At 35.7% G+C, this 26,572-nt stretch overlaps 1 protein-coding gene across 2 annotated transcripts in view; it reads left to right on the top strand.

Moving 5' to 3' along the window:
* TTC13 (tetratricopeptide repeat domain 13) overlaps nucleotides 1–26,572 on the top strand; it is a 39,868-nt gene extending 13,296 nt beyond the window's left edge. The window contains exons 6-23 of one of the 2 annotated variants that reach the window (XM_038130660.1): nucleotides 526–618; nucleotides 1,678–1,794; nucleotides 2,579–2,689; nucleotides 5,085–5,167; nucleotides 6,239–6,380; nucleotides 7,654–7,828; nucleotides 8,251–8,407; nucleotides 8,661–8,791; nucleotides 9,123–9,255; nucleotides 9,757–9,849; nucleotides 14,043–14,126; nucleotides 15,563–15,647; nucleotides 17,967–18,073; nucleotides 19,426–19,561; nucleotides 20,219–20,298; nucleotides 21,402–21,480; nucleotides 22,955–23,034; nucleotides 26,422–26,572. In XM_038130660.1, coding sequence (XP_037986588.1) covers nucleotides 526–618; nucleotides 1,678–1,794; nucleotides 2,579–2,689; nucleotides 5,085–5,167; nucleotides 6,239–6,380; nucleotides 7,654–7,828; nucleotides 8,251–8,407; nucleotides 8,661–8,791; nucleotides 9,123–9,255; nucleotides 9,757–9,849; nucleotides 14,043–14,126; nucleotides 15,563–15,647; nucleotides 17,967–18,073; nucleotides 19,426–19,561; nucleotides 20,219–20,298; nucleotides 21,402–21,480; nucleotides 22,955–23,034; nucleotides 26,422–26,545 — 2,010 coding nt within the window. In that variant the 3' untranslated portion in view covers nucleotides 26,546–26,572. Of the gene's footprint in view, nucleotides 1–525; nucleotides 619–1,677; nucleotides 1,795–2,578; nucleotides 2,690–5,084; nucleotides 5,168–6,238; nucleotides 6,381–7,653; nucleotides 7,829–8,250; nucleotides 8,408–8,660; nucleotides 8,792–9,122; nucleotides 9,256–9,756; nucleotides 9,850–14,042; nucleotides 14,127–15,562; nucleotides 15,648–17,963; nucleotides 18,074–19,425; nucleotides 19,562–20,218; nucleotides 20,299–21,401; nucleotides 21,481–22,954; nucleotides 23,035–26,421 lie in introns of both variants that reach the window. The other variant, XM_038130659.1, reaches the window with a different exon arrangement.

Below are 26,572 nucleotides of genomic sequence, written 5' to 3'. Positions count from 1 at the left end.
CAAATTTTTTTCTAATGAAGTAACTACTTCCATCCTATTAATTAACTACTTAATTGAGGACAATTTAAAATATTAGATAGGCAGGATCCTGTTGGCATCACTCCATTTATCAGTACTGCTTGGCTTAAGTTGCAGACAGTGCTGATGACAACACTGGTGGGTGTGAGTGTGCCTGTGTGTTGGAGTTCATGTGGGAGCTTGAACCAGCTTTGCTGCCAAGCAAGGTACCTCTGGAGCTATAAATCTAATACTTATTCACAGAGTTATATGAATAAATTATTAGAGGGTACAACACAAAGATGATGTGTACAAACAAAGTTTAGTTTCGTTGTTTGTAGCAGAAGTGGTTTTTTCCAGCTATTTGCAGAATAATGCATCTTGATGTTTTTAGCAAAGGTGTGAAGAGCTGTTAATACAAGCTGTTACACTTACATACACTAAGCCAATCTAGTTGTCCTTCATCCTGAGAGTGTATTAGTTTAAGTGTGCACAGTTGTTCACCTTGTTTACTTTTCTCCTTTTCAGGATATGAAAAATGCTGAACTTGCTCTGTTTGAGCTCAGTAGGGTGATTAGTCTAGAACCAGATCATCCTGAAGTATTTGAACAGCGAGCAGAAGTGAGCATTTTTTGTGTCTTTTCAGACTTATGGAGAAGTTGCAATTATACTGTGGTTCCAATTATATCTTAACTGATGTAATGGCTAAAGCTTGGTGTTCTGTTCTCCTTTCTTTTCAAATATACACATTTCCTCTCAAACAGTGTAATTTGTGGAATATTAAGTTTTAAAATAAGACATAGACCATATAGAGTTATTTTAGCCAATGGAATGGCATATATTGTGTTAGTGTTCAGTTTTTGACATACTGTATAACAAGATCATTTGTGTTTACATTTTAAATGAAATTAATCAAAATATGTTTTTATGAAATTAATCAAAACCTTACTGTTTGCACCTTCTGCCACCTTAGTAAATCTGCTATGAATTCTAGTTGTTAAAATACCACATTTTTAAAAAATGAAATGTTCTGGGTTTATATTTGTGCATGTAATTTAAAAGTCATTCCAACTCACATATGTTTTTTTATTTTAAAAATCAAATTTTGTTTTGCTAACTAAATTGCAGAAAATGTTAAGAAGCAGCTTTGTAGACAAACCAAAAGTATAGATATTAAAGTCAGCATACTGTATAATGATGGCTGCCATAATATTCAGAGTTTTAATGTTTTTAGTGATCTCTTAGCACATTTGTGAACCTTGATCTAAAAATATGAAAGGCATTCGAATAATTGGAAATGGACCATTTTCCATTGGGGGAATGTTTTTTTCAAATAAGTCTTAGGAAGATACTTTAATTACATTTTCATTTGAATATGTTGAAATGGCTTAAAATTGAGTATTTTGCTTTGATCAACTTGGGTTTAGTTTGGAATACAGGATTTCTATGAATGTGGTGATGTTCACATGCACTGATAGTTTTGAGAAAAATTCTTTCAGGTTTACTCTTTCATTGGAGTGTAGAAGCCATAATTACTGAAATTTATAGTGGAACTTTCCAGTGTATTCTAGCAAATACAATTGCTCTGTTAAAGCTGAACATGGAAAAGAATAATCTTCATATTTCTAAAATCTATTCAGTCTGTCTGCTCTAAACTGTGTTTTGATTTTGTGCTCCTAGATATTGTCCCCACTAGGACGAATCAGTGAAGCATTATCAGATCTCACCAAAGCTATTCAGCTGCAACCATCAGCAAGGCTCTATAGGCACAGAGGTACCCTTTACTTCATATCTGAGGTTAGTGGATTTTGGGGATTCTCTTTGGCTGGTTGTTACTTCTGTGCTAGTTGTTATTTTTGTTCTAGAACTTCTTTCCTATTTAGTTAAAAAAACCCCAAACCAATATAATAATAAAAGCCCTGGTTCTCCTGTAGCTTTCTGAGAGTTCAGAAGTATTCTCTAAGTATTTAATTTGCAAATCTATTTAATGTTGAGAATCAGAGGACAAATACCTTACATTAACACCTCAGATTCTTTTGTGTTTGAGGAGTGGGAAGTGGATAATTATTTATAACCTGCAATTAATTAGTATTGGTAAACACCAGTCTAAGAAGGAAGATACTTACATCCAAGGTAGTAAGTCTTCTATATACTTAAGAAAAAACACTTCTCACAATAAACAAAAAACCCTACAAAAATGCTAAGATCCCATTTTGTGTCTTGTTCTTAAAGCTTTAATGTAGGGCAATTAGCTTTAACTTCAAAGATTGTGTGAATACTAGATAGCTGGTTTCCTACTTGATTCTTCTGATTTCACTGCTTGCTTCCAGCTATTTTTCCATTTACTGTGTTTTACTTTACTTTTTTCATTTACTGTGTTTTATACAGCACTTCCTGTAAAAGTTGGAAGTGTATTGTGCATTCTTTGATGTTCTGATTGGTAATTGATAGTCATTGCTGCTTAGCCGTGAGACTGACTTCATATATTAAACAAAATTCTGTAGTTTTGTTGGAAATAAAAGTATGTATTCCTCTCTATTTGTATGGTGTTTTGTGTCATCTGAAATCTTCTTTATCATAGGATTATGCAACAGCCCATGAAGATTTTCAGCGCTCACTGGAACTGAACAAAAATCAGCCTATAGCTATGCTTTATAAAGGCTTAACCTTCTTTCACAGAGGACTTCTGAAGGTAAAGCTATATTAAACAGTAGTTCATGTAGAACAATACCCTTTATTTGAAGTTATTTCGATAAAACAGTAGAAATATCATTGATGTTGATGCATGTATTTGTCTCTCACATAAGGAAGATTTTTAAGGTGAAAGAGTGCAAGCAAAATAAAAAGATTCCATGATATGATATGTAAATACTGCAGGTCTTGTTGAATCTCATTAGGTCAGTGATAACAGGCATGTTTAAAGATAATGCTTTGAAAGATATGTGTATTTACACCTCTGCTAGTATTTGTATGATTATGTTCCAAAATTTCAAAATGAAATGGAGATTTCCTAGGTTTTGAGAAGGGAAGAGGGATGAAGAAGAAATTAATTTTAAACTCTTCCTTGAACGAGCTAGGGAGTAATAAAGGAAAGTGCTGGTAGAGCCTTGCAATTATGCATGTTTATTTCAATTCTGTGTTGTTTCTGGAAGGCTGATATCTAACTTGAGGGAACATACTTGCTCCTTCAGTTTCTAAAATCAGCAGGCAAGTAAGTTCATCCCATGTCTTTTTTAAGTTTTCACCAATTTTTAACTCAAAACTTTTCTCTGTTTTAGGTGTAGTAGTATTGCCCCTGTTTATTGTTTGTAAAGTATTCAGAGGTACTGCTGCCATTTTTCTAGAGTGGAGAGTAATTATACAAGTTTTCTGAAATCCTCAGTTTGAAAAATTAAGATGCAATGGTGTGATTCCTGAATTCAGTTGTAGAAGCTGTCTTTTATTTTAACCTCTGATAACAGCTTGGGGTTCATTAAGGGTTGTATGCAGAATCTGGAGGCAACCCAGGACTCCGAAGTTTCAGCCCACTATCTTTCATAGGCAAGCACTAATTTTTTCTATCTCTATATTTATTTTTTTTAGTCAACTTCCTCACTTTTTTAGTACCCAAGCAGGTATTTTTTTCCACGGTCTCACTGTATGCTGTGAGGACATCAGACTGTCATTGAACTTTTATTGTCTGTATCTTCTTGCAGTAAGAAGAGATACTTGCAAATAATAGTCTGGATTTCTGATTTTTGTTGCAGGCAGTGGAGACCCCAAAAAGTGATGGTGAAAATACAGCTGACAAAAATAAATGCTGTATCAGTTAGCAGAATAGAAGAAAACTCTTCTTCTTTCTGATACACAGGTCAACACATTTCTGCACTACTCTTTCCCCCCAATTTCTTTTCTCAAAGGAAGCATCTTCCCTCTCTGATATTCATGTTCAGAGAGATTGTCACTGAGTGGTTTTTCATCCCCAGGTACACCTTAGTGTCCAGTCAGATTCAGGCTGCCTTTTAAAGGAAAGCTACACATGCCATCTGTTAGGTTTTATAAGGCTTGCTAAAAATTGACGATTTGAGTTGAGGGTGGATGTGTTCATTTTTGAGTGAAAAGAGATTTCTTTGAATCACTGGTTTTGGGAATAATAATCTTGATTTTAAAACTGATCTATAGGATAAGAGCTTCTCCATAGTTGTAGGCAATTGTCCTACATTTTTGTTCAGTCAGTATTTTTCTGCACATTGTAGTGCTCAGAACATATTTGATAGTTTTTCTAAATAAGAATTTCTAAATTGACTAAAGATACCAGTAATTCTTTACTTACAGCATCTAATTTATTGCATTGAAGACTTCAAGGCATTCCTTAGTAGGAATATAAAGTAGTTGATTATTCCATCCTTGATTCTAAGTCTTAGTATTGAATATTCCAGTTTGTGTAGCCACTCTAGTTTGAAAAGCTGAGTTCTTAATCAGATTCTTTGAAGAGGAATATTTCTTTAGTCACATGCTTATTTTGTTGGCTTTTGTTTGTATTACATTGTATTCCTTACAACAGCAATAGCAGTGATAGCAACTGTACATGCTGTTGTGTGAAGATGATCACTAACACTGTAATCCCTAAAGAGAATGTTTCCAACTGAGGCAATAACAAAGAATGCAGTAAGACAATTAAAGGCAAAGTGCAGATTTTAAGGAGTCTTTTGGCCTCCAAAACTTAAGAGGTGTATTACGAATGAAGAAGGAAGACTATAAGGAGAGACTGCTTTGCCTTTGGGAGCAGACTGTGCTTTGAAAGCAAACTCTGAAGGGATTTAATCTCTGAACTCTATTAAAATACTAAAAGAATTGCTCAATCTTACTGCATATTAGACAAAAGAATTCCAGCTAAATCTGTCAGTACTGTAAAGGATGTTTCAGTATGTCATTTATTATGTAATAATTTTTACTCTGTAGATTTTGTAATAAATTCATGCCTTGTTTGTTCCTTCCAAAGCTTTTGATATATAACCATAAATTCCATAGCTAATAACTACTGAGGATGCTGAAATTTAATGAATGTATTAAGTTACAAATTTTTCTGTTGGTCTCTTTCTGTATAGGAAGCCATTGAATCCTTCAAAGAAGCTCTGAAGCAGAAAGCAGACTTCATAGATGCGTATAAAAGTCTGGGACAAGCCTACAGGTACTCATATTCAGAAGTAATTTTAAAGTCATTTTTTCATCTGCTTGTGTTCTCTAAGTTTTACACATTTGTTACAAAGTTGTGCAGAACCAAATGTGATGTTTTGGTAGTTCCAGCAGCTGATATGGCTATGTCAGGATATGTTCAATATAAATAATTTCTATGTTTGCTTTGTGTTTTTACTTTAGTCTCTGGTATCTCTTTGAGTCTCCCAGACTCAATGGTTAGTGAAATGGCAGTTTTCAATAAGATGTGTTTTAGGTATGCTAAATGATTTTAAATGATAGAAGGGGTTAATACAACATGAGCTATAGCTGTAGTGGCTTCGGTGTTCATGCATTTATTTGAAACTAAAGAGCTGTGGTTAATCACTGTTCTGCTAAAAATTCTTTTTGGCAAATGTATTTAAAACTAGTAAATCTTGTTTGTTTTTCTTTAGTTGCTTTTGTTTGAATTACTGAATTAAAAACTATGATAAACTAAATTGTATACTATTTCTATTTTAATTTTCTCATGACAGTTTCTCTGTGACTGTTTTTACTGTCTACTTACATGTACAGCTGTTGTGCACATGGAGTAATTCCAGTCAGTAGATTTTTAGTTAGTTTCAGTTTTCAAACACCATATGCTTTCTTCTTACTCAGTATTTAAGCAGTTGGTAAATTTTTAAGGACATGTTTATACTTAATAGTTAAGAAGTCCCCTCAAAGATACTTTTTTCCAATCATGCTTTGTGTGGAAGTTTTATTTACTTTAGTTACTGAAGAAATACCTTAGGTACATGTTTTTACAATTTTAATGTCTGCTGAAGATCGTGAAGATCTGTGGTCTTGTGAGGTTGTATTTCAGAGTACATATTTCTGGAAGTAACAAACTCTGTGCAACTCTTCTTTTATTACCACAGAAGAATAGTTGCAAAATTACTGCTTTTGTTTCAGGAATTTTCCTTTAGTACTTTGTTTCTCTTCAATGATATCCCCTTTGGACGCCTTAAAATCACCTTTAACATGTAATTTTTTTTTGTCACTGTTGCCTTCTGTGTTTTTCACTTCGTGTTCTGGAATCACCTAGAGAGCTTGGCAACTTTGATGCTGCTACAGAGAGCTTTCAGAAGGCTTTACTGCTGAATCAAAATCATGTTCAGACATTACAGCTCAAGGGAATGATGCTTTATCATCATGGAAGCTTAGATGAAGCACTAAAGAATTTTAAGGTAAGCAGGCCCTAAATAATCAAAAATTTAAATGTTTTAACAAGGTCTTGTATTCAACAAATGCAATAAAATGGACAAATTTCTAAGTTTTTCATTCTGAGTGTGTGTGCATTTGAACTAGAAGTATTCTTTTCTGAACTAGAAGTATTCTTTTCTGAACTAGAAGTATTCTTTTCTGAAGTTTGTCTTAAAAGATAGAACTTTACAGTTTATAATTAAAAATGTAATCTTGCTAAAACTAAGGTGGCTTTTTTAACTGTTTTATGTGTTTGTAAAACCAAGCTCTGGCTGAAATGTTTTTTCTTTTTAAACTGTAATTGTGCTCTTGCTGATACTTGACTTGAAACTTAAAGTTTTTTCATATTGGATGAAAGGTAAAATGTACTAGTCTGTAATTTTCAGCTGAAAATAAGTTACAATGTTTATCTATTTTTTCTTGAGTATTTTCTTTTGAAAAATTCAGCATATGTTGTGATTCATTGTGCTTGCAAAATTTTTCATGTTGCCAAAATCTTGCCTATCTCTGCTGGCATTAAAGAATTGCCTTATTTTGGAGACAAAACAAAAAAAGGCAGATGTTATTTGTATGCCCATAGTCTTAAAACAAGGAATGAAATAAGATCCCTTTCCAAATGAGTCTGTGCTTATCCCAAGGAGAACACTTTATGTGCATTATTACATATTGACCTTCTATAACCCAGTTTGTAGATACTGATGTAATTGGAAAGGTACTTCAACCTCTGAGATGGAGATGCTCTTATAAAGGCATGTAATTACTGGAAGAATTGGAGCATTCATTTCTGAGTCATAAACAGGAATTTGCTGTGTGTTTAACATACAGTAAATAGCAGACTAACATAGAAGTGTACTAATGCATGAAGTAGTGAAGAGATGAATGGGGGAAATGACAGAAAAGATACGTATCTATATTCTTAACCCAGAATGATTTGCAATATTGTCAGGAGAATATTTTGCCTAATTTCACCCAGCTAACATTGAGCTAATATTGTCAGAGCAAAGTATGCAAAAGCATATTTGCATTGGCAAGGTTTGGGTTTTCAGGTTTTTTCCCCTTTGATAAAGCTGAAAATATTTTTTCTTACATTTGTTAGCAGTTTAAGTCTCAGCAGCATTTGAAAGAAAATTATGATGGAAGTGGATCTTAAGAATCAGTAAATCTTTTCACATGTCTTTTGGCCAGACAGGTTGGATTATTTGAAGATACTGTTTCTGTCTCTTGATTTATGGGTGCTTTGTTCCTTTAAACTCCTAGAGATGTCTACAGCTAGAACCATACAATGAAGTGTGCCAGTACATGAAGGGTCTCAGCCATGTTGCAATGGGACAGTTTTATGAAGGCATAAAAGCTCAGACCAAGGTCATGTTAAATGATCCTCTACCAGGACAGAAGGCCAGTCCAGAATATCTGAAAGTGAAATACCTCAGAGGTAATTTGGAATTGTTTGGGTTTTTTTTTTTAGTTTTCTTAAATGCTTCAAGGACCCTAAAAGTGCAAGTTTGCTTGTAGTTATGTTATTCTAGAGAAAACAGTGTACATTCTCATGAGCATTGTTGACTACATATGTTAAGAAAAAACTATACTGATTCTTATTGTTCATACAGTTAAAAACTAGGTCCAAAAATGGAATATACATTTCTATATAAATGTAGACTGTTGTGATACTTAGTTGAAAAAGACTTCTTTCTATCTTGGAAATTGGCTAATAGAAAAATGATATTATCTAAAAATAATGACTTATTTAAGTCATGTTGTTTAACTGCCAAGCATATAACCTGGTTACTGTTTTTGTGTAATGGCATAAGTAAATTGATTATGCAAAGAATATTTAATTTTATTTCTTTCTTCCAGAGTATTCTAGATATTTGCATGCACATTTGGATACCCCTCTTACAGAGTATAATACTGATACAGATCTTCCTGGAAATTTCAAGGATCACTGGGCCAAAAATCTTCCTTTTCTTATAGAAAATTATGAAGAACAGCCAGGGCTACAGCCACATATAAAGTGAGAATTTTTATTTTAAAGCCTATTTTAAAGGGGGGGGGGTGGGTCTGCCATTGAATAAATTTGAGATATTGCATGTAACTGCAACATACTATGTATGTTCAGTGGACTGGAGGAGGAATGAGTGCTCTTTACCCTTTCGGTGTTTCTCACACAAATGGTATTGATTTGTAAAACACTAATTTGTTTGTCAAATGCTTTCAGGACTTTTATAACCAAGCTATGTCTGATGCATGTTTTTCTCCTCTGTAAGAGATGTGTTATTTCAGAATTTTGAAAGCTATAAGCCTGATGTGCAAGAGCTCATATGTGTAGCTGATCATCTGGGTTCCATGATGCAGTATGAGACACCGGGATTTCTTCCAAATAAAAGGATACATAGAGGTATACTGAAAATGTTCTGTAAATTTGAGAGGGGGCAGGGGAGTCAATGTGATAATTGAATGCTGTATCTTTTCTATCTGCAAATTGGTTTTATGCTCTGTTTCTTTCAAATCAGATAGAAACTTTAAAGTAATCATTATGTCAGCATTTTCTTGACCTAGCTGGGCGCTGGAAATCAGGATCTCCCAGACTTTTCAATGTTGTCCATTCTTTTCCTGTAAATACATTGCTTTCCCACTTCAGTTTTCCTGTCTGTTCAACACTGAGTATTTGGCTCTAATTGGTTTTCTGTTTCTGTTCTTGGTACCTCTGTCCTCGTGCCTCTCCTCAGCAATGGGATTGGCCACTCTAGAAGTAATGCAAGCTGTGCAGCGGACTTGGGCAAACTCCAAAGTTCGGATGAATGGCAAGACCAGACTGATGCAGTGGAGAGATATGTTTGATATTGCTGTGAAGTGGCGAAGGTAATGGTCACAGAGGACAGAGGAAAAGCCTGGACTGGTTGTCATAATGATGAGTGCTCCAGCTAACTAAAGGCTGCCATCATGGACAAGAAAATGAACACTTGCTGCCATTCTGTAACTAGAAAAGTTTTGATAAAAGAAAAAGATGGTGTAGTTTTGATAAAAGAAAAGGAGTGCACTTATGAAAATACTAATTTTTTTTTTTCTGTAAAGGAGGGAAAAAAAGGGTATAGCATTTTCCAGTTGAAGCAAAGCTGTGAGAGACCACAGGATCTATTGCAGCTAAGGCAAATAAAAACTAACAGTTTCAACTCGGGAAACATCAAATGTTTGAGTTGTATGGGTTTTATGAGAAAAGCCCTGTGTTTCAGGAAAAGTTCTTTTCTGTAATATCCGAATTTTAGTTTTTGCCTAAAATTGTTCTGTCTGTGAATAAAGCTTCATTAGAAATATTACATGGATTGAAATGTGTGCTAATGTTGATGTCCTTTGTCTTCGTAGGATAGCTGACCCTGACCAGCCTGTGCTTTGGTTGGACCAAATGCCTGCCCGGAGCCTTAGCAGAGGTTTCAATAATCACATTAATTTAATCAGGTATGAGAGTTTTACCAAACAGCATTCCCACACACACTAAGAGGTTGCACCAGAAATTACCAGCTCTTTGTGAAACAGCATTTTACAGCATTGAATGTATATGTGCTTATTGTTTTACTTTAATATGTATTTTATGATTTCTGTTGGAACATTTGGGAATTGTGCACAATTTTCCCTTACGACATTTCCTCTTTTTCCTGAATTTCAGTTGTACAACTGAGTTATAGCAGTATCTAACAAGGATCCAGAATATGCATATTTTCACATGCTGATTTTATTTCCCATATAACCTTAAATGTAGACATTTTATTAAGTTCATCATAGTTGTAATTTTTGTCAATGCTGCCTCTCAAAGGCAGTGGCATCAGTATTGAAACAATGCTGTTCTCTTAGCTTCAATACTGATTTACAGTGAAGAGGGAAAACAGTTCTCATAGTTGTTTTCAAGGCAGGCCAGAGTAAAGCAAAAATGACAAAACATGTAACCTGTGAAAGAAAACAGTTGCATTTCCAAATAAAGGTAAAATTTAAAAGATTCAACCACTGTTGTACGTTCCATCTTCTCCCATGCTGCAAAACTCTGTATTTGTAGTCATGACAGTGCTACCCCTCTTGAAGTGGTACAAGTGTGATAGACTGGGTGTAGCAACATCACTGTCAATCACAGGAGCAGAGTGTCTTTGTGTAAGTAAATATGTAGCCAGGTTTCATCTTAATCCACCCCTCCTAGGAAATACTGAATCTTTGATCTGTCATTCTGCTTTTATGTATGTCTATCTCTTTGTTCTTTGAGAAACTGTACTGAAAAAGGAGAATAAGGGAAACAAAGCCTTCTAAATAATTATTTCAGGCAGAGAAAAATATTAATATTCTGATGTTCATATGCAGAGGCTAATGAGCATTTGTCCTCACTCTTCCTTCCAGTCTATGGAATGGACCCTAGCAGCCTCTCCTTTACTTGGAGTGGCTAATGCAGCATTAAACTCCAGTGCAGGTCATTTACTTTGCAAGATGTGCTGCTTTTTGAATAGTCTTGTGCTCAGACTTCTATCTTAACTCAAGCCAAGGGTTACATTTGGGCTCCAAGCTGTTTCCATCTTTGCTGTTGCTGCATTTCTCTCTTGTAGTATGTACAATGCAGCAGAAACCACAGCCATCTGTACTTGGAGACAGAGATGCATTCCATACTTCACCTATTTATTCATGGTTTTATTTCTAGATGGGAGAGTAAAAGCCCAATCTCTAGGTGATCTGTGTTGGCAGAAAGGCATTAATGTAACAATTAACATCCTGAAACTAATACTTAATGTTTAGTCTGTGGAAATATGTCCTTGTACAGAGTCTCTGTGTCAGGAACTCTGGTTTTGCAGTGACCAAGGTACTTGTTTTCCTTTCATCAGACAATGCTGGCAAAACTGAAGATGTACTGTTACAGCTGTTCTGGTCATTTTATAGAAGTCTGAAGTAAGCTTCTTGAACACATTCAGAATTGTAGGCCCACAGTGAACCTAATTCTAACATTTTTGGTTTGGCTTAGCCTTGGTTTTTGGGGTTCTCATCAGCATTTTGGTTGTGCTTGTTTGATAGCTAAGTAGTGGTTCTCTGAAAAATACTGATTTGCTGCCTTTTTTGGAGAAACAATAGTTTTGAAGCAGCCTAAATACCGCTGTCTTAGGAGTTGCTCGTGCTTTAGTACTGGATGGTGCTTGCATTCTTTTTGACTCTGGAAACCTGTTCTGGTTTGATCATTCTCCAGCCTTAAGTAATAACCACTTTCTTTGATCAGCTTCCTGTTATTTGCTTCTGCTTTTGGCTCCATCCTGATTATTTCACATGATGTGAGGAATAAAATAAGTGAACATATTAAGTGGTAATGGTTGTTTTTTTATAGTTTCAAAGCATGTTCTGGTTCACAATTTCAAAATGACAATTTCTTCTTAAAGAATTATGTAGATTTATATAATTTCCTTTTTACATTACTCAGCTTGTAAAATGGCTGCTGATTGAAGAGACTAATAGGGCACAGAGCTAATACCCTTTTATTGGTAACTGAGATGGCTTTATGGTCTTTTGACTGTCCTTCAGGAACATATACTTTGTTTTGTAGTTAGGCTATAGTTTGAAAGTTATTCTCATACCCATATGACTCAGGCTGAATTCTTCCTAAAATAACATGGCTACCTGATAGCCAGGTGTAACAGTAGATTTAGGCTGACAAATAGCAGTTTGCATTTGTTATTATCTATATCAGTTATTATGTATATTAAGGTAAAAGGTGTTCAGTCAAACAAGAAATGTAGCAACAACACTTGGGTGTTCTTCTAGTATTTGTAAAAGATCTAGTCATGCTGAGCTCAAGCTGTCTCTAGGTCTTATTTCATCTGAATTGTACACCAGGAATTTCTGTGGGCATAAATACTTGGATTACTTGTCTGTTAGCACAACCTTTTTCTTTACTCGAGTTCTTTCCATTGGAAGCCCAGTATTGTTCAGTGATTCCTGTCAAATGAGTCTTGCCATGGAGGCATTAGCATTCAGTGTCTGCTGAATTTTTTTTTCTTTTCCAGAATGGCAAAATGTTTGGAGTGTGTCAGAAAATAAAAACCTTTTTTGTTTATTTTGTGTCAGTTTGGGGACCTTTTTAAAAAGATATATAAGAAACATCTTGCACTTCACAATTTTTATAGGATTTCAGATCTTAATGTTCTCAAGATGCAAGTGTGTCAGCTGTCTCTCTGTTAGTCCATAGACAAGGGTGAATTTGGCTTATCTCCTTTCTGGCTTAAATGATCAAAGCTAGTAAGTTTGATTTAAAGTAGAGAAAATGTTTTGGAAAGCTTTAGTTGTTTTCATAGACAAAGCAAGGATTTGTGATCAGCTAAACATTAATGATATGCTTAATGTTCCTATTAAAAAAAAAGAAACTCTGGAACACTGCAACTTTTGAATTCTTGGTGGTAGTGTTTACTAAACAAGAAGAAAGGGTGGGAATAAACACAAATCACTTTTGACCACCCACCAAAAGTCTTTCTTGGTATGACAGCTTCTAGATGGCCTTAGAGAAGATAGGTCTGCTTTGGACGTGTTTTCCAAGATGACTAAAGGAGAAGCCACTTCCTTATACTGACACACTATGGCCTGTTGTACAGATATTTTTTTAATACAGATGGGAAAGGATGGGACGTACAACAAGGGTAAATTCTGTATGTTAGGTTTGTCTTCGTCTTCATCCTTCTGCTTTCCCTGCCTCCCTTTCCTATGTGCAGATATGTGTATGTGTTCTAATTCTTTCCAGTTTTTGAGGATTGATTCTGCTGGTTTTCTGAGACTAGGCCTTCTAAGGTGAGAGACTGTCAAGTGAGACATTAGACAGGGACCTGAACTGACAGAAATCCCTTAAAGTGGAAAGAAAAAGTTAGGTGTACACAGCTTCCTGTGATTGACAGTGGTTTTGCTTCCTCAGAGAGCGATAATGCTTGCCTTATAAAATCTTGTTTTGTAGACTGGGAGAAGAGGAAGGACTCCTACAAATGCAGTAATGGTATGTAATTTTTTCTCTGAGTGGTTATGGTCCTAAAGAGGTTTTTACCACATTTTGATATTGGTTGTTTTGGGTTTTTTTTACTTATTAGTCCAAGGGAAAAAGCAGCACCTTTTAATGTTTTTGTTTTTCAGTTACTACTTCTAACTGTTGGGCTTAAAAGAAAAAGTACTTCAATATAGAGAGACACAGGTGAATAAAGAAAAATATATGTAGACAGTCAGAGCAGATCAACAAGAATATTGCCAGATATGTAAACTGGAGCGTGTTGATTCTCTAGATGTGCAAATTGAGAGTTCTTTTCCAGTTGTCTTGAATTTATGAGACTAGGAAAGATTATATCTTGTACAAATTGATAACTATAATATATAGATAAGATTTGCTGGAATTAGACACACTAAAAATGGAGAAATATGCATGGAGTGTAGTTTACCAGAGAACACAAATTCTAACGATACATAAGTTTGAGCAAGTTCACTATGTAATCCATATTTAAAATGGGATATTGGCAATTAACCATGTAGATTAATCCTACGTGGTTCATTCCTTTAATTTACAGAGCAACTGTGGCAAATATTAATGAGTAATAATTGTATCCTGGAATGTTGGGTTGAAAAACAAGACTTCAAAAAACCCTTTCTTTTCTTTGTAGGGGACAGGTCATTAACATGCGGTACCTGGAATACTTTGAGAAAATTCTTCATTTTATCAAAGACAGGATCCTTGTTTATCATGGGTAAATTACAAATTTTTTGCCCCCTGCTTTGTTCCCCTGGTAATAGTGATCTGAATTTTACAAAATACTCATTTCACAAAGTTGGAAAGATTTTTTTTCTTAGTTTAGTAAGTTCTGGTTTCCTTAGCATATATAATTGTTTTAATTTCTGCTGGAAAGGGAAAATTGTATTCATTGCCACATAAAGAAACTTAAATTAATAGGAAAAATCCCCTGTGAATTATAGTATACCTAGAAACTAATAATTTGTAGCCATGGTTCTATCATGATTGGATCTCTATTCTTTCTAAGCATATGATTTATTAAAGATGTTGGGTTTCCTTTTGGTAGAATCAAGTAGTTACTCTGACTATTGAGATAAATTTATTAAGAAGTGAGAGCAAAAAGGGAAATGAAGATATGGAAGGAAATTTTCATTGAAACAGGTGTTTCACAACTAGTTTTAAATGAGCAGACAGTCTTTACTATCTGTCACATAGATGGGTTGGTAGATGCTGTCCTGGAACTGAAGAGAGTTGTAGAGTCTTGAATGAAATAATGTGGCTAAAGGTAATATGAAAATTGATGTTGGCATCTGTACTGACTACAGTACAGTGTTCTGATAATATAAAAAACTCTTTTAGCTTTAAACACTCTAATTCTCCCTTGGCCTGGTAATTTTTATTAAATGCTGAGTTCTGTTTTTCAATCTCATTATGGTACTTAAATATCAAAAAATGGAAGTGCAGAAAATCCTTGTAACAGTTGAAAATGTTCAAGTTTTAGAAATTTATGATCGTTGCTGAAAATAATGTAAGTTCTGTAGTAGCTGGCAGTCTGTCCTCTGTTGCTAGGAAGTCTGTTCAAAGTAAGCCCAGTAGCATTTGGCCAGATTGTGGCCAGACCAATTTGTGGTGTGATTTCTAAAAGAATTCTATTCTTAAAATCTGGTATAGTGTAATTAATAATTATTAGAGCAGTAATTCAACAGGTTTCTTCATGATCCCGCTGTGCCTGCATCTGAAGTATTTACTTGCCTTTGAGGCTACACAGATGTGTATATTTTGTGAAGAATATTTCTAATTTTAACTCTTTTCTACTTCCATCTTTCCTTACCTAGAACCCCCTGCCCACACACACTCATGCAAACACTGTTTGCTGCTTTAGAGTGGTCAATAGCAAGAGTAAGACAGAGTAGTTGATTAGAATAAGATAAATCCAAATGCTGAAATTGAGGTTTGAAGCTGAAAAAAATAAACTAAGCTGATATAGGAGAAAATTGCTTTTTGAAATATAGGAGAGCATGTAGACAAGTATAAAGGAACTTATTTTCAGAAAATAAATAATTAACTTTCAATAACTTACTTAACTACGGCTGACTAGGTTAAAGGTATGTGAATTTCCAGAAATGCTACATGTGTTAAACTGTTGTATTTAATAATTTAATTTTTTTCCAGTGCTAATAATCCAAAAGGACTGCTAGAGGTTCGAGAAGCTTTGGAAAAGGTACATAAAGTAGAAGATCTTCTTCCAATAATGAAGGTAAATTACAGAAAAACTTTAATATATGGCAAAAAGAATAAAATGTGTTCTGGGAGACATTCAGTTCCTCAAAATAAAACCATTGTATATAAACTTTAAATGAGTAACTGGAAATTCTAGCTCAGGTTACTCCAAATCTGCATATATAGGGTTGGACCTTCCCTTTGATATGTGTGAACGGGTGATGTATATTTGCAATCCTTGGCTTAACTGTGAACTAGTGACAAAATAATGGGAAACCAAAATGTTGAATGTAATTCTTTGAAGCCAGCCTTCTCAACCCAAGAAGGTTTATGGTCAGATCTGCCATAGTGGGCTCACTCTGTGCCTGTACAATAGGAAGGAAAAAAATTGATTGATGTGCCTGTAAGATGAGGAATATGGAAGCTCTTTTTACTTTTAGGTTCATTGATGCAGCTCAGGTTCATTGGTGCAGCTCAGTATGTGGTGGGGCTGGCACAGGGAAGTGGGGGAATAGTTGCTCTTCGTGACTGATAGCTAAAATGAAATCCTGGATAACATTTTTGAGCTTAGGAAGACTTGCCAAAAAAGGAGTGGGAAACTTGAAGGTTTTATTCCTCCTGCTGGTGGTCTTTGTAGAAAGGCTTTGGATATACGACCTGCAAAATTATTTATACTCTTATCTTAACTTGAGCAGTAAGGCTTGAGCTGGGTTTAAGTGAAAGTTGTTCCCATTTTCCCCCCCATTCCTCCAAATTAATCTGTGGTGAGCAGTATGGAAGTATTTAGGGTTGGGGAAACAAAGTTACAAAGTATGTCTTTTTAAAGGATTGTAAAGGATTTTAATCAGAGCAGAATAAAATTTGGGAAGAAACCATTATGCTAAATAGACACAAATTCTTTACTTTCTTATCTTGTGTGTCCACATTGGAATTTTGTATCTAAGCAAAGCAGCTGGGTTGCCATGGAGCAGAAATCTCTGAAGCTGCCTTGCTGCTACTCCTGACAGACTGTCTGGGTTTGGATGTGTTCTTGATACTCGTGCTCACTCGTGCACTGCAATTATCTTTGCAGGAGCTACGTGGTTTAAGCACTGCATTTTTCTCTGAGTTTTAAAATGTGTTGTGAATAGATCTTCTTTGAAGACACCCTAATTTAAGAGGTCCTTTTTCTATTACTGTCTTGTTCTTGGCTTTGAAAGATGAAGCCAAGTGGATACTAAGTGAACCTTAACAAAAGCTTTCACTGAAGCGGTAGTAGATGTTGGGGTGGATGGGCAGCTGTGTGTTCCCTCCTGACACACAAATGTGCAAGTAGGACCCTGTAGGGCATCTAATCTGGTAACTTTTGAATTGTAGGCTAGAAAAATGCTGCCAGTGGATTTTAAAAATACAGGTCACTCCAAGAAAATGATGAAAATATATAAACTGGACTGTGCATTACTTTGAAATAATAATTGTCTCAACTGGCAGCAAATATTCTTCCCAGTTCCCATACCTGTACGTTTTGGTCTGGTTTAAGTCTCATGCATCCCATTCCAGACTGTATCAAAGTGGAATGCTGTCTCATTAGAGACTTTTTGTTCCTTTAAAATAAATGCAGATTCTCTTGAAACAAAACACCCTGGATCACAGATTTTGGGTTAATATAAATGACTGCATGAGTAAACACTAGTGCATACTAATCTTTATTAGTGCCTGTATAAAATGAATGTCTTTGTGATAGTGATGTATTTTGTTATTTGGGTAGCTGGTGGATGCTGTATGTGGAAAGCTGGGATTTTTGCTTTCTTTAAATGCAGTTTTGTCTGGTTTATGCAATTCTGTGGCTACAGTGTTGCTCCTAGATAATGTGGCTTTGTAAAATTTTCCTTCTGATGAGAATAAACATCAATTGAAACTGGATCACAGTTAAGAAACTTGTGCTTTGAGTTGTATTCTGGAATTCACACTTGGACTAATGCAGCCACTTTTTAGTGTAAACATAAAATGTGGTCTCAAATTCCTGCTTTTCCATTTACGTTGTTGCACCAAAAGGTCACCATCAACATTCAACTTGAGGATGAATCTGTACAACTTGAACTGCTTTGTACAGTGGCTTTTCATAAACAGCACATTTTATTCATTATTTGGTTATAAAGTTGAATGCCACTGTGCCTCATTCAGTATTTAGGGTTTCCATTCAGAAGGAAATAAAGGATGAATGAAATAATGTCACCGGCAGTAACTTTGTTCTGTTCTGTATGTTTGTCCACATTCATTTCTACTCCATGTATTTTTATGTGCTTCAAAGCAATGGGTAGACAGTCTGTCTCTGCTACCTCTAATATTACTTCTTATTTTTTTCTTTTGAAAGCAGTTTAACAGTAAAACCAGAGATGGGTTCACTGTGAACACAAAAGTCCCCAGCCTGAAGGATCAAGGGAAAGAATATGATGGATTCACAATTACAATAACGGGAGATAAGTATGTTCACTGTTTTCAAGGGTTAGGGTACATTAAGCAATGTAAGCAATGATGAACTATTAGCAATTAATTGTCTGAAATACCATTTCTGTTCATATAAAGTGGGTTTTTTCACTAGTGGCATTTTTGTAAATAACGAAAGTTTATTCATTTGAGGGCTTGATTCCTGTTGCATTTTCAACAAGAAGGGAAATTGGATAACGCTGATGGAACTGAGTTGATTCTCAAACATACAGCACAAAAGTGATAAGAGACCTTGTTTTTCAGCTTAGACTGTAAAATGCCTAAAGGAGAAAAATATCAAATACCTCTGTCTTTATACATATCAAAATGCATTTCTTCTTGTGAGACCTTGTCTTTTGTGTTGACTGAGAAGTCCTGAATGGAATGGAAATTTCTGTGATCTAACAATAGAAGACACTCTCTTCTATTTGAGGTTTTGACTTTTCTTATGTTTGAGATGTTTGCAGACCTTCTATCTGCAAGTGAAAATTTAAATAGTACCTGAATGTATGAGAATACAATCAAGAGGCTTTGGGTCACTCCCTGGCTTAGATAGTAAATGTCTCACTTTATGGATTCTGATTCCTTGTTTTTCTAAAAATTGAGCAAGTCTGAAGCTCAGAAGCGCTGTCAAACTATTAAATAAAAACTTCAATTTGAAAAAAGTTAAAATTCTATGCACTGGGATTGTTCCCAGAATTTGTGTGCTTTCAATGAGTGGCATGGAATCCAAACTTTCCTGCTAAAATGTTGATGTATCTCTTATTTTTTTATTTTACATTCTAAATCACAAGCTTATATATGATGAAAGGGCATTAAATATATGGCCTCACTATTTTGAGGAAAACATTTTGGTGTCAGTAAATAGCCTAACTTTGTTCTGGACAAACTTTGTTCAGTGTCATTCAGTCTGTTTTGGTCCATAGTTGGTAACTGCTTTATACCAAAACAAACCCATTTAGAAATGAAGAAAACTACATTCAACATTCTATACAAAAATCCTAAGTCTATGAAGATATTTTAAAATTTCATATTTCTTATTTTTTACCCACAATTTAAGTGAAACAGTAATGCTTGTCAGGTATTCTTCAATGGAAATACTTCATCTGTGATTAGGTGGCAGCCTTTATACATTCTTTGAAACTTAGGATGTGATGTAGCATGTTTAATTCAGTGATTTTTAGGGATTTTTAATTATATAGCAAGTAATGCACATGATCTCCTGCTTAAGGAAGATGATAGGAAAAAGGCGATGTGTAACTGTAGTAGATTTGTAATTTACCCTGGATGTGCATCAAGTTCTGTTCAAAAAATGTCTTACCTCCTTTTCTTTTTCATTTGCTTAACAGAGTGGGGAACATACTATTTTCAGTAGAAACCCAGACGACAGAAGAGAGAACACAGCTGTATCACGCAGAAATAGATGCACTATATAAGGATCTAACAGCTAAAGGAAAAATTCTAATTCTGTCTGCAGAGCTGGGGGTAAGGCTGTTCAAGGAATTATTAATTCCTTGAAAAAGCCTTTTATGTTTTTATACTCTCTGTTCAATAGTTCCAGTTCTAATACTTTTTGAGAGTTCATAGGTGATAAAGTTACTTAAACCCAATTATGACAAGTACCATAAGAAGTTGCTATAATTCTATCTGTTACTTTAAAATTTGCTGGGCTTTGCCTGCTGTACTAGAGTGTCCAGGCAAGGTCTCAGTATTGCAGGATGTTCTGGTTTTTTCTTGTTTTTCTCATGGGTCTGTGTTCAGCTTCGTCTTCATCACTGTAAGTACTGTCTAGAGTTTGGCTCATGGTAGTTACATATAAGATGAGTAACACAAATTCATGAGAAGCACTAGAATTTTGTTGATTTGATGTGCTAGGACAGTCTGACTACATTTGAGCTTTTTATTTTTCATCCTTTAATAGGTGTGTAGATGAACTGTGTTTCACCTAAATGTTAAAGATACAACAAAATAGTTTGTTCGAACTTCTGTTAATCAGACTTCAATTTCATAATTTGACATTTTCACATTTGATATGGTTCTTAAAAAGTACTTGTGGTAATGTAAGACTTTGCAATGTGTACCTTTGTAAGGTATTACCTGCCTATAAAATTATCTTTAATTCACGCTTTTTTCTTCTCTTAGGAAGTAGATGCTGTTTGCAACTTGATCCTGTCACTAGTTTATTACTTCTATAATTTAATGCCACTTTCAAGAGGATCTAGGTTAGTGTTGGTATTCATCATGTCTGTTACCTTGAATGCCTGCTGTATGATGTCCATGTCTTGCAGTATCTTAAAGTATTTTTAATATTATTTTTAATAGAGCTGTGTGCCCTGCTCAGCTTTTCCTTTTGTACTGCTGTGACAATGGGAACTGACTTGGGACTGTTTTAAAAGCTAGTTTGTAATTGCTAATGGTAACTATTCATAGCTGCGTGTATATTTAAAATGATGAGTAGTCTCAGCTCACACATTGAGAAGTGTTATTTTTAAATTGTAATGCTTGGTTTTCTAATCCATATTGTGTCACACCACTGTAATTTCACTTAGGAAGTTTTTCTGAAATGTGTATTTAAGATGAAATATACTTTGGCATAACTTACTTTAATGAAGTACACTAAAATATTACTTTAGTAAATTGTTGCAACTGTTAAGGTCACCAAATGAAACTGTAGGATAAAGTTCCATATATCACAGAACTCTTCAACTGGAATTCTAGTTTAATGCAAACCTGCTTACATCTAAGACTATTCTGAATCTCTGTTCCACAAAGCACTGAAGCACTTAACATCTTTAATCTTACTTCTAGATACAGTTCAGTATGAAAAAAAACCCTGAGATTTTGGGATTTTATAATCAGATTTTGCATTTATCTTACAGAATGTAAAAATTAGGAGACATCCTGTCTGAGATTCGCAGTTCAAAAAAAAAAATTGAGTTAAAAATTAAATAACTGAACAGCTTTACAGTGCCTCTACCTCTATTGGAGTTCATAAACTCTTCTAGGCTACAGCTGATCTTCTTGGGAGCAGGAGTCTGCTTTGTTTTCAGCCCTGTGGAGTCTTAAGAGCTCCAAAGTTCTGACTAATGTAGAAACAGTAGTAAAACTCCATAGGTTCATAACTTCATTCTAATGATGTTGGATAGTTACAGTGATTTCACTTTTTAAATGTTTAGTGCTTCTTTATTTTCTTCAAAAATAACTAGCACAGTAATCTTTACTAGCCTTCTATTTAGCAATACTATGTTTCATTTCTTTTGTAGTCTAAAATAGCAGTATGGAAAGACTTCTACTCCATTTGTTGCTTTTCATTTTATTCTTCTAGTGTGATAGCTTATTCAGTGATCATGGGAGCACTAATGGCAAGTGGAAAAGAAGTATCAGGAAAAATCCCAAAAGGAAAGGCAAGTATCAAAATATCAAACTACATTAGCTCAGTCTTGATGGAGGAAGTAATACTTGTAAATGTGGGGAATGAGCTGTAAGAATGAACAGAAGTTGCATGCTTATTTGCTGGAGATGGGTCAGCTGCATGCCATGATGTCTTGCAGACTGAGAGAGTATTGAAAATTTCTTTGCTGTTCTGACAGCTGGTGAATTTGGAGATGGTATGTGCAAAAATTTGGATTAGTCAAACTATAATTTGGTCTGACAGGAATTACAAATCTGTTACTGAAGCATTTCCAGTGTGCTGAGCTGCTCTTTTCAGCTTGGTTTGAGAAGGGTTCTGAGAATACTGGGGCAGAGTTAGGGATTCTTGTTGTACAGCAGAAATTTTCTGTCTGTACTCTTAGTGTATTGTAGAGCTTTTAAGGCTTGGTTAGTAGAAGTGGATTTGCAAATTCTTTTGATTTCTCCTTCTCCTCTGTGTTCTGCTGAAGTCAAACTAAGTCCTAGTTTTTAAGGGACTCCATTTGAGTATTATACCAGCTTGTTTAATAAAGGGTTTCCTTTTCTTCGACAGTTGGGGGTTGTTAGTGTATTACCTTTTCAGCATGAAAGGAGTGAGAAAACATCTCTGTCTCTTTAATGTATTGTCAAAAGAATCAGTAAAATTCCAGTAAGAATCCAAGTTGTTGAAGAAAATACCCTGCATGGATAACTGAAGAAAGGGTGGTTTTCTCTTTTGTTCTAGAAAGCCCCGAAAACAATGTACTCCTTTGAGTGCAATGAACTCTAGTAGCTTTTAAGAGCAAACAGCATTTGCTTAGCAGCAAGAAAGCTTCTTTTCAGTACACCATTAAGCTGCTGTCTTCCCCATTCTGTGGGAGTTCAAGCTAAGGTAAAACACTTCTGTGGGCTTTCTTAAGTATTTTCTTAGGACTTGATAGAGTAGTATTTTGCTGACTGATTTTATGCAGGCAAATAGAGTTTCAGGATTGCTACTAAGCAGGATTTCTGACTTACAGGAACACTGGGGACATCTTTACATTTGAGGGTTTTTCCTGAAACAGTGTGCCTGAATACGAATAAACTTGTTTTTTAGAAAAGCTTTGACGATGTGGAAGAAATTGTAGAATGAAACTGGAGTTTGTTTTTTGCCTGAGTTGTTAGAAGGGCTAAGCTAGTCCCAGACTTATGACAATGTGGATTTTCAGGCTGCTCTGAAGCCAGAAGTACCCAGTAGCCAAGAGTTCTGTTGTTGCCTGGCAAGTTATTCAGTAGCCATGGCCAGTGTGTGTTGAGGTGTGCAAACCCCACAGAGAATTTTAGTGCCTGGCTTGAATGCTGCCTTCAAACAGATGGTGAGGGCACAGATTGGTTTGTAAGCTTACTCCTGTCTTACCAGGAATATAGGTAGCAAAGCCCTTCCTGAAGTTAGAGAACTTAAAAATTCTGTAATTTCTTAATATTTCTTTTGTTTTGTTGAATTTTCAGCTGGTTGATTTTGAAGCCATGACAGCACCGGGGTCTGAAGCATTTACCAAAATAGCAAGGAGCTGGATGAATCTAAAAAGGTAAATCCTTTTGTTCAGATGGGTAATGGGGAAATAAAATATGAAAGACTATATGTAAAATTCAAACCTATACTAAGAAACATTACTTAGAAATTACGAGTTTAGTAAAGGATTCAGTGTATTTTTTAGCACTGTTTAGGAATTGATGAGAGGATTTGCATTTACACACACAGTAGTGTATTTCTAGTCTAACAGAGTAGTTAGTAGTCTAGATATTCAGTTACGTGAGTATTATCCTTATGAGGAAATTATTTGGGTTAATGTTTTCTTCATTGTATCCAGTGGGTCAATTTTGTCTTTTTTTATTATGGCTTATTGTGAGTACATCTGGCAATGAGTGAACAAAGCAAGGGGAAATTTTTGACCCTTTTTTAAAACTTCTACAGGTCTCTTCAAGTTACATATCCAAAGTAATTTGCTTATCCTTTAGTTCTGTTTTGATTTGGAGAATAAGTGTTTTCAAAGTAGGTAGACATTTTAAATATGGAGAATTACATTACTTAGTATAGGTGCATGACTTTTGTGCAATGCTTCAAATTTTTGATTTTCGTATGAATTTATAATATAATAGTGCATACATTGATAAGGAATTAACATTATGAATTGGGTGCATTTGATTGGTCCCCTAATTATTTCCCATACAAAAACAAACTAAAAATCAGACCAGACACAACACCAATTCTAGTATGCTTCAAGTCAGGGTCGAGACACTTAAAGGGTTCTGAGAGAATTGGCCAAGGTCCTTACAGGGCCATCCATAATCTTGGAAACATGGTGCACATCAGGGGACATTCTTGGTTACTGCAGGAAAGGAAATCTTGAGTTCCTCTTCAGGAAGGCCAAAAGCTTACAGAGAAACTGTAGGCTGATCAGCCTCATTTTGATCCCTGGAAAGTCATGGAATGAGTCCTCTAGGAAAGCATTTCAGTTGATATGAAGGAAAAAGTCACAGAAAACAATCAACATGAGCTTACCAAACATTCTGTGACCCAATGATGGTTCTCTGTGGTAAAAACCGACTTTTGGGGATGATGAGAACCATCAACATTGTTTATTTTTAGTTCAGCAAGGGTCCCACAGTACTCTCATATCAAGATAGCACATTATAATCTGGACAAAAGGACAACTAGATGGATCAAGATGATGTTTGGATACCCAAATTTAGGGGGTACTCAGCACTTTGGACCACACCTAAAATACTGCATTCAGCTGCAGTAAAGACCATAATAAACCAGAAAAAATTTGGTAGAGAGCCACCAATATGGCCAATGGTCTGGAGCACATGCCTTAACAGGAGAGAGTTGGGCTTGTCCAGCCTGGAGAAGATCAGGCTTTGATGTAAGAGCAGTTCTGCAGGACCTGTGTTTGGTGGGAAGACAAAAGCTATGTGCATGAGTTGAAACAACATTTAGATTTGGCCTCATCTTTTCATCAGCGGACTGCCCAAAGAGGCTGTGCAGTCTCCACCCCTGGAGATTTTCTAGACTTGGCAGGATAAAGCCTTGACACCCTGATTTGACTTCTCAGTTGCCCTTGCTTTGAGCATCTTAGATCCCATACCTCCTGAGGTCTGGTCCACCTTCCTAGAGTCTGTGGAACTCTGCAGCTGCTCTTAGTGCCAAACATCTCACACTGATGTGTGTTATTTAACTTTATTGGGGTTCTGAGCCTGGTGAATTTCACTAGACAATAAAATCCCTTCCTAAATGAAGAAGGCTAATAAGATTCAAGGACATCTTTGTCAAACTCAGGCTAAAAATCTACTTGTAAATTAGTAAATTTCAGTATTCATTAAGGAGTGACATTTCTAAACTACAGGTGTAGCAAGTTGTGGATTTTATTAGAAGTAGTCTGCACAAATATTGAGCCATGCTTGTCTTGGAAATATAAAATATTTATGGTTCCCACAATTATTTTCTGTAATTCTCTCAATTATATACTCTTCTTTATCAATCTTCTGTTCATGCTGGTTTTGGTTTTGTGGGTTTGGTCTTTTTTAAAGATAGATCTTTACCAAAGAGAAACTTTCTTCTTGGGAGTAAAGTCAGGTTAAGACATTTCAGTGCTACCCGCATATTTCTGACTCCTTCAGCTGTACTGTTGAAACTTATGGGAATCCATGTCAAACCAGACCAGGGAAGTCATTTGTGTTAAAAATAACCTTGCCAAAACAATTTATTTTTAACCAGTACCATTTTGTAGTATAGTAGAACCTAGGAAATTGCTGGGTCAAATTAGAGATGTATAATAGGTGAAGAAATGAGCCAGAGTGGAGAAAATGCTAAAGTTGACTTTGCTGAAGGAAAAAAAAAAAAAAAAATCTGAAGAACTACAGCCCAAAGGACTTGATGTAATAATATGAAGGTAATTAGTCTGAGTGGCTAATTTGTCTGTGGTAGACAAATAATAGTGGATGTGGTAAATAAGGCTGGAAGACTTAAAGCAATACATTTTTTCTTTAAATTCTTCTGCTTTTGAAAGCTCTTCTATGTAGACATTGTTTTCATTCTGTATGATGATGGAGTAGTCATGAAAAGCAGGAGCTGTTTGTGAACAACAGATTCTGAGAATCATTGAACCATTAAAGTTGGGAAACAACTTTAAGATCACTGAGTCCAATTGCTAATCCAGCACTGTGTTCACCCCTAAACCATGTCCCCAAATGCTGCATCCACACACTTTTGATGACATCCAGGGATGATGGTTGCACCATTTCCCTGGGCAGCTTATTCCAATGTCTTCACCCTTCCTATGAAGAAATATTTCCTAATATCCAATCTAAACCTTCCCTGGCACAACTTGAGCCAATTTCCTCTGGTCTTGTCCCTTGTTAACCTAAGAGAAGAGACCAACCCCCATGTGGCTACACCCTCCTTTCAGGTTGTTGTAGAGGGCAGTAAGGTCACCCCGAGCCTCCTTTTCTCCAGGCTGAACAACCCCAGCTCCCTCAGCTGCTTCTCCTTAGACTTATGCTCCAGACCCTTCACCAGCTCCATTGCCCTTCTCTGGACTCCAGCACCTGTGTCCTTTTTGTAGTGAGGTGTCTAAAACTGGGCATAGGACTTGAGGTGTGGCCTCACCAGTGCCAAGTACCCGGGGACAATCTCTGCCCTGGTCCCACTGGCCACACTACTGCTGACAGAGGCCAGGATGCCACTGGCCCCACTGCTGGCTCATGTTCAGCTGCTGTCAACCAGCACCCGCACGTCATTCTCTGCCCAGCAGCTCTCTGCCCAGAGCCACTCTGCCCCAAGCCTCTTGCATCGGGCTGATTCTTGACTCAGGTCCCAAATTTTTTGGAGAAGGTGATGAGAATTCTAAGTTAATGTGTTAACTTTCACATAAATTACAAAACTCATCAAAACTAACTTTTTTTTTCTCTTTCAGTATTTCACCTTCTTACAAGAGCCTACCATCAGTATCAGAGACTTTTCCAACCCTGAGAACAATGATTGAAGTACTAAATACAGATTCATCTCATTGTCTAAAAAAAACTATAGTTGTTGTATAATTTATACAAATAAAAGGCCAAGAGGTA

Source organism: Motacilla alba, chromosome 3 (assembly GCF_015832195.1).
Source record: "Motacilla alba alba isolate MOTALB_02 chromosome 3, Motacilla_alba_V1.0_pri, whole genome shotgun sequence".
Classification (NCBI taxonomy): domain Eukaryota; kingdom Metazoa; phylum Chordata; class Aves; order Passeriformes; family Motacillidae; genus Motacilla; species Motacilla alba.
The sequence above is the reverse complement of the archived record's forward strand: the minus strand, read 5'-3'. Positions and strand labels throughout refer to the sequence as shown.